We start from the raw sequence: 7414 nt of genomic DNA on the forward strand, positions 1-7414 counted from the left end.
GTTCAGGCAGGTCCCCTGTGCAGCCGCCATCAGGGCCGCCTGCTGCTGCATGATCTTAAGGAAAGAAAGGGGGGAAAAGGGGAAAGCGAACGAGAGGCAGAGAGAAGAGGGGAGCAGATTAACAACCCCACTTTGTACCCACGCACAGGGGCTCAGAGGGATAAATGCCACCCGCTGCCAGAGCTGGGGACAGGAGGAAGTCTAGGTGACACTAAAAAAGGTGATAATTGGGACAGCTGCACCCTACAGCCATGCCACCCTCACCCGGGGGGTGAAGCCCTCCGTTGCACCCCTAAATGGGGATACACCAACCCTGACGAACACTCACACCCACTGGCACTGGTACCATCCCATGCAGGCTTTCACCGGCAAAACCAGTACCCCTCCCCACAACCATGGGGCTCCCCAAAACCCCCCAGGTCCCAGCCAACGCCAGCTCCTACCGCTTGCGTGTAAGCCCCATAGGCGCCGAACTGGATGGTCATGGGGTTGAAGATGCCCAGCTGCCCTGCCATCTGATGCATCCGCCGCAGGGTCCTCTCCTTATCCGTGTCTGCAAACTTCACCACCAGGCTGGACGAGGCACCCTGATACAGGGGGGAAGATGGGGCTGATGGCAGGACCCCAGCAATGCCCCTGAAATGTCTCCCTGCTCTGGGGAGGGATCCGCTGGCTCGCAGCTGCTGCAGCATCCTCAGCCCCAGGGATGCTGCCCAGCTTGGCAGCAGCAACCAGCGATCGATGCGAGGGTTAATTATAGCCAGCTTTTCTCCCCGGTGGCGGCTCCCTGACCTCTGCTTCCCTTTTCCCCCCTCCTCGCTCACAATTTTGAACTTTGGCATTAATTAAACAGTCCTTTTCTCCAGCACAGAGGGAATTATCCCTGTGCACTCCCCCACCAGGGCTCAGTGCCCAGACAGGCATGCACCTCAGGGCGATCTGGCCAACAAATTACCAGTCCATGGGATTTTGATCCAATTAGATAGAGGATCAAATTAGCTGGTGATTGGATTACGTAGGCAGCATGGGGCTGAACAGGGCAGGGCAAGAGCCTGGCACTTACCGGCATGGTTTGGCTGCCGTGCAGGCTGTTGATGGCAGCCTGCGCCTCAGCATGGCTGCCGTATTTCACAAAGGCACAACCTAAGGGCAGAGAGGGGACAAGGGAGGGGTTGGATTTGGCCACTGCAGGAGCCAGCAGTGCCCAGCCAGCAGCTCCCCACCCTCCACAGGTCCCCGTGGCCCACAGGACACTCACTCGGCTCCCCAAAGCCCACCTTTGCTGGTTCCATCGGGCCCTCGGAGGATGGTGCACTCCTCGATCTGGCCAAAGGGTTCGAAGAGGCGACGGACATCATCCTCACTCTGCTGCTTCCCCAGCATACCCACAAAGAGCTTCCTGTCTTCTAAAAACAAAACCAAGGCCGTCGGGGAGCAGGATGCCACTCACCGTCCTGTCCCCTGATCCCCGGTTTGCAAATGGCACGTGGAGGGGAAAGAGGTGGGTAATGCCGGTGCCTGGGGAAGGAGTGATGCTGATCCAGTGGCAAAGACGCAGGGTTTATCCCCTCCATCCTACAAAACACTTGGGTTGGGAAAGCCTCTCCTGCAGGGAAACAGCCTAGGGGTGAAGCTGGGAGGAGCCAGCTCCCACTTCAGGGATGGGAGCTGGGGCTTTTCCCAGGGACGGAGGAGCCAGCTCCCCCGGCACTGATGCAGGATGTGGCTGGGAAACAAAGAGAGCCCGCAAAACAGCGGCAATTGCCTTTGTACGATTGACTCGCAGAATAACCCACAGCCTACGGCTGTGCCCAGGGGACATAAATAACCCAAACACGAGAGAAGGGAGAGTAAATAATGAGAATTTCATGATTATTACCAGCATCTGTCTTGCGCGGCCGCGTGCTCCCGCCGCGCGCTAATGGCATTTGACAAAGAAAATAAGGTGCCCTGTCAAGAGCGTTGCCAGGGAAATAAATAAATAATGGCAGGAGACGATTAATGCTCTGTCCGTTAAGGTACCGGGAAAATTAGTTAAGGGAATAGGGTTCGTGTGTTGTCTAGTTAAACATAAACCATCTCCTGGCCAAGGCGGCTGGGGGGAGCGGACTCGGCAGCCGAGCATCGCCTCCTGGGCAAGGGGGCTGGAGCCGGGCGCCCGAGCTCGCCCATCGATTTTTAATCCTTCACCAATTATGCTCGGTAAGTGGGTAATTTATTTGCCGGGGCCCTGCAGGACATGCGGGGACCAGCTTGCGGTGTGTTTAATAACGTTTTTTGAAAAGGGGGATATCTACCCCAGCCGTCCCGCCGAGGGCAGGCGAGCACCCTGTGTGTCTGAGTGTGCCTATGCGCCCAGAGCTTACTCACAGCACTGGGAGCAGCAGGGAGTTTTGATCTGATTCCTGCCATTTTGCCCAAATTATTGACTCAGCCTGGAAACACGAGCTGCCGAGAATTTGCTGGGGCGAGGGGGCAGTGGTTTCTGTTTGAGAGGGGCTCAGGCCATGTGTGGCCAACTCCTGCGCCCTGACTCTGCCACGGTCCCCGCAGGCAGCTCCAGGCAGGTAATTAGGCTGTTGTCGGGGAGCAGCTGGCTGGCACTCTGCTCAGCATGATGTCAGGATGTTCACGGTATGACATCAGGACATTCATGGCATGACGTCAGGACGTTCCGCCCAGCCGGCCAGGCATGGAGAGCCAAGATCACCATTTGCTCTGTGCTTGGGTTCGGATGCCACCAGCAAAGGCAGCTCCTTTGGTGGGTTTCCTCTGCAAATAAACCTCCCCGCCGCAGCCCCCACCATGCCAGCCTGTCCCCCGGCACCCCTCTGGGTGGCCCGGCACCCCCCTGCCCACACAGGGCAGCCTGGGAAAGGGGGACCTACCTCCTCGGCCCTCACTGTCAGCCGGCTTCACCTGGATGGGGCGGTTCATCTGCAACACACAAGTGGGAGCGGGTGGTCAGTGGCCGTGCCGTGCCCCCCCGAACCCTGTCCATGGGGAATAGCGGGATTTGGCCCCAGCCTGGCACAGGGGGCCGAGGCACGGAGCAGGGGAGGGATCTGCAAGAACACAGCCAGGGTTTGCCCCCACACCAAACCAGAGATGCCACGGGCGGAGGGCTACGCTCCGGCCCCAGGGATGGGTACCTGGTGTCTCAGACGCCCGCCAGGCCGCTGGTGCCAGCCTTGGCCGCCTGCCCACTTTCCTCGACTGCAAAGGACTGCAGAGGCAGCAGCAGTGCCCGGCCGGACCCGGCCCCTCCAGCAGCACCGCCACCGCTCTCCTCTTCTTGATTCTCACCCAATTTTGGCCTCCTCCCATGCGTCACCGCTGTGTGTACCCACAAGCGTGACACGTGTGTGCAGCAGGACATGCCATGCCAGCACACACGTCCCTGGCCCACTGCCCCACGGAGCCATTTCTCCTCCTTTCTCCCCCTCCTTTTCCCCCTATTTTAGCCAAAAAACGCTACAATTACAGCTGTTTCCATGGCAACAAGCGTGCTTCCCCCGCGATGCTGCAGAGCCCGAGCCATGTGCTCGATGGGGTCGTCATGGCAACGGTGGGATGTCACGCATGACGGGGTGGATGTGCACGCGCACGGCTCCAGCACACACAGGGGCAGCCGCGCACACACGTGCTGCTGTTGCACCCACATGGGTGTGTACCCCCCCACCCCAGGCTTCCCCCTGCCCTGGTCCCCAAATTTAGGGGCTGGGTGGGGGCAGCACCAGCACATGCACACACACCCCGCCCTGGGGGTGAGGAAGAGGATGGTTAAGGAAGAAGAGGAGGGAGGTTTCCACGGCAACCGCCTTGTCTCCAGGGAAACACAGGGAGAAATGTCAGTGCAGAGCCAGGGATGCTCCAGGGAGAGGACTGGGTCCCCCGGGAGCTGTGGGGTGGCACCGAGGGACAGGGGACCACCCAGCTGCCCTCACGTCACCCACAGTGTCACCAGTCCCCCAAACATCCACCCCAGCCCCTGCACCGGGGCTCACCCCAAACCCCGGAGGCTGTGACAGCACAGAGACCCAGGCGACCAACATCCCCCTCGTTCCCAATATCCCTGCCATGCCCAGGAAGAGGGAACCCCATTTTTTGGGGGGGGCACAGGGGGCTGTCCTCCCTCCACCGACCTACCAGTCCCATTTACCAGCACGATGGCCTTTGATGGAATAAATTTCCCATGCCCACTGCTGTATGCCTAATGTAATAAACTCGGCGAGTATGATTTAGAATAACATTTACGGAGCCGCAGAGTGTCATTTTGATGTGTCTCCCGTCTCCGCTCGCCGGTTATTAAACTGTATTGATTCTCCGGGAGCGGCTGATGTTTATAAATGTCAGGCCTCGGGGACCGGCTAACCTACCCCAGGGCTGCCGCACCGCGCCGGGGAGAAACCGCCCCGGTCTGTGGATGCCCCAAAAGGGGGTCTTGGCTCCCCTGGCATCGCCCTGTGCCCAGCCCAGGGTGCTCGGTGCCCCCCTGTACCAGCTCCTGTGGCACAGGTGGATGGCGTGGGCACCCAGACCTCCCCCTGCCCCTGGCTGTCCGTTGCCTGCCTGTCCATCTGTCCCCACAGCAGCCCTGCACAATGCCCCTGTGCCCACAGTCACCCCAGCCACCCGCTGCTGCCCGATAGCCCTCCATCCATTCCCTGACACCCAACCACCCACCCAGCCATCTGCCCCTCCTCCTGACACCCATCTGTCCACCCCCCAACACCCATCCATCCATTCGCCCACCCCTTACACCCACACAATCACCCACCCACACACCTCCCCCTAAGATTCGCCCACCAATTCACTCATCCACCCCCCAACACCCATCCACTCCCCAACACCCATCCATCCCCACAGCACCCTTACACCAGCCCATCCATCCCCCATCTCCCTACCATCCATCCCTCCACCCCCATAACACCCTTACACCAGCCCCTCCATCCTCCATCTCCCTACCATCCATCCCTCCACCCCCATAGCACCCACACATCCACCCACTCGACCCCCAGCTCCCACCCATAGGAGTGTGTGCCCCCATCCTCACACACCCCAAGCACACACCGACACACCCAGGATCACAGGAGACCCTGCCTGGGGTGTCCCAGCACCCATCAGTCCTGTCACCCATGAGTGCTGCACAGAGCCCCAGCTACAGCACCCCATGGCCAAACCACTGGTGTGCTACAGCCCAAGGGGGTCACCACCAGTTGCTAAACCACTGCCTGACTCCTCAGGCACTGTCCCCTACCCAAATTTGAAGCGCCCCCAACAGCCCGGGCACTGGGGAGAGCCAGCCCACAGTGAATCCCTGCCAGGGGACCTGCCCGGTGGGACAGGGTCACCTGTGGCCCCTGCTCCTTCCTCAGTGTCACCCTCTACCTCCTCATGCCCAACAGCAGGAGGGATTTCAGGCACAGGCCACCACGCATCCTAATGAGCTGAAACAGAGGCGCCGGGTGACGCTGGAGCAGCGGGTGCCTATGGGAGCCTGGCGCCCATGTCACCCCGGGGGTCCCCAGATAGCCAGCACCCGATGCAGGGAGATGAGCGCTCAGGTACCCATCACAGGAACACCCTGCCATCATGGGAGCATCCTGGCAGGGCCCTGGGGGTGAACTCACAACGAGGGGACACAGCTGGCCTGCGGACAGTCAGTCACACCACGGCACAGGCGCATGATCATCCTATCACACCCCCACGCACAACCACGCATCCCCTACAGCTGCACTCCTGCTCCCGCACATCCTATGCATAACCACAGACCCACACACACAGCAGCCTCTGTGCACACTCACCCACAGCTGCACGCCTGCCTTGGCACCCCCCGTGCAACAACCGTACACCTACACAGCCGCACGCTTGCACCCACGCAGCCCTACACACAACCGTACATCCTTCCTAGCATGACTACACACCCACATGCAACTGCATACCCAACCCCAACCCAGCCCCGTGTAAACCAGCACGCAACACCCCTACACCCATGCGCCCCTGAGCCCAGAGTCTTCATGAGCACCTGCCCACCCACAGCCGCACCCCCCCACAACACCCACAGCACCCTCCCCACAGCTGTGCACCCTGCGCAACCACGGGCACACACCTCAGAGTGCACAGCCGGCACCATCATCCATGCCAGGCAGGGACGCAACACCCCTTGCCTCAGTTTCCCCATTGCAGCAGCGGGACCCACAGTAGGAACCCCAGCAGCCCGCTGTGGACACATGGACACCCAGTGCTGGACACCACCCCTAGACAGCCATGGCTCCCCCCCCGCAGCACCCACACCCCCCCCCCCCCCCCCCCCCCACACACCCCAGCCCCGCACAGCCCCCCCACCGGGCACCCACAATGTGGGAGCCCATGCGGCACCTGTATGCACACACGCACTCTCTGCTCCCTGCTCACACCCAGTGTGCTCACACACACACACACGCACACATCCCACCGCTGCCACCCCCCAGGCCCATGTACACCCACCCCCCACCACCATGTGCACAATTGCTGGGCGCAAAGACACCCTTAGCTTACACACACACAGAGCCACTGACACGCTTGCACACCCACCATCCCTGAGTGCAACCGCTCCCCACCAACACCCACTTGTGCACACCCTAGGGGCAAAACCACCCCCCCGCCAGCACACAGGCACCCCTGCACCATCTGTGGGTACAACACCCCCTCAAGCACATCCCCTTGCACGCCAGCAACCACACACAGAGCATCAACACACACACACACAAACCAAGGGTGGAAAAATACACCCTCCAGCCAACACACGAACATGCAAACCCATCCCTGGGTGCAGATACACCCTCTTCACCAACACAGGCATGGACACACTCCATCCCTGCCTGCAAATACACCCTGCTCACCACCACCCCCCCACCACCATTCCTGGGCGCAGATACACCCTCCTCACCAACACCCTGCTGCCAACACCCTCCCCATCCCTGGATGCAGATACAGCCTCCCTATCAACACACACACGCTCACAACCCCCATCCCTGCATGCAAATACACCCGCACCACCAACAACCGCCCTGCCAACACACGCACCCCCTCCCTGGGTACAGAAATACCCTCCTCACCAACACCCACACTCAGACATCCCATCCCTGGCTGCAGATGCACCCTCCGCACCAACACAGGCATTCACACACGCCATCCCTGGGTGCAGAAACACCCCTCCTCACCACCACCCACACTCACCACAGCATCCCTGGGTGCAGATACACCCATCTCACCAACCCAGGCGTGCACACACCCCGTCCCTGCGTGCAAATACACCCCGCTCACCGACACCCCCCTGCCAACACCCCGTCCCCATGGCTGGGAGCAGATACACCCGCCTCCCCATCACCCCCCCCCTCCCCGCGCGCCAACAACCCCCCGGGGGCGAACC

The 7414-nt window shown here is 60.9% G+C and overlaps 1 protein-coding gene across 1 annotated transcript in view; it reads right to left on the reverse strand.

The window, feature by feature from the left end:
* CELF6 (CUGBP Elav-like family member 6) overlaps positions 1 to 7414 on the reverse strand; it is a 15090-nt gene that overhangs the window by 2857 nt on the left and 4819 nt on the right. Inside the window, 5 exon segments of the mRNA XM_035899344.1 lie at positions 2 to 54; positions 444 to 587; positions 1064 to 1143; positions 1278 to 1406; positions 2889 to 2937. Of these exon segments, the coding sequence (XP_035755237.1) occupies positions 2 to 54; positions 444 to 587; positions 1064 to 1143; positions 1278 to 1406; positions 2889 to 2937 (455 nt within the window).

Source organism: Egretta garzetta, unplaced genomic scaffold, assembly GCF_000687185.1.
Source record: "Egretta garzetta isolate BGI_Z169 unplaced genomic scaffold, ASM68718v1 scaffold287, whole genome shotgun sequence".
Taxonomy (NCBI): domain Eukaryota; kingdom Metazoa; phylum Chordata; class Aves; order Pelecaniformes; family Ardeidae; genus Egretta; species Egretta garzetta.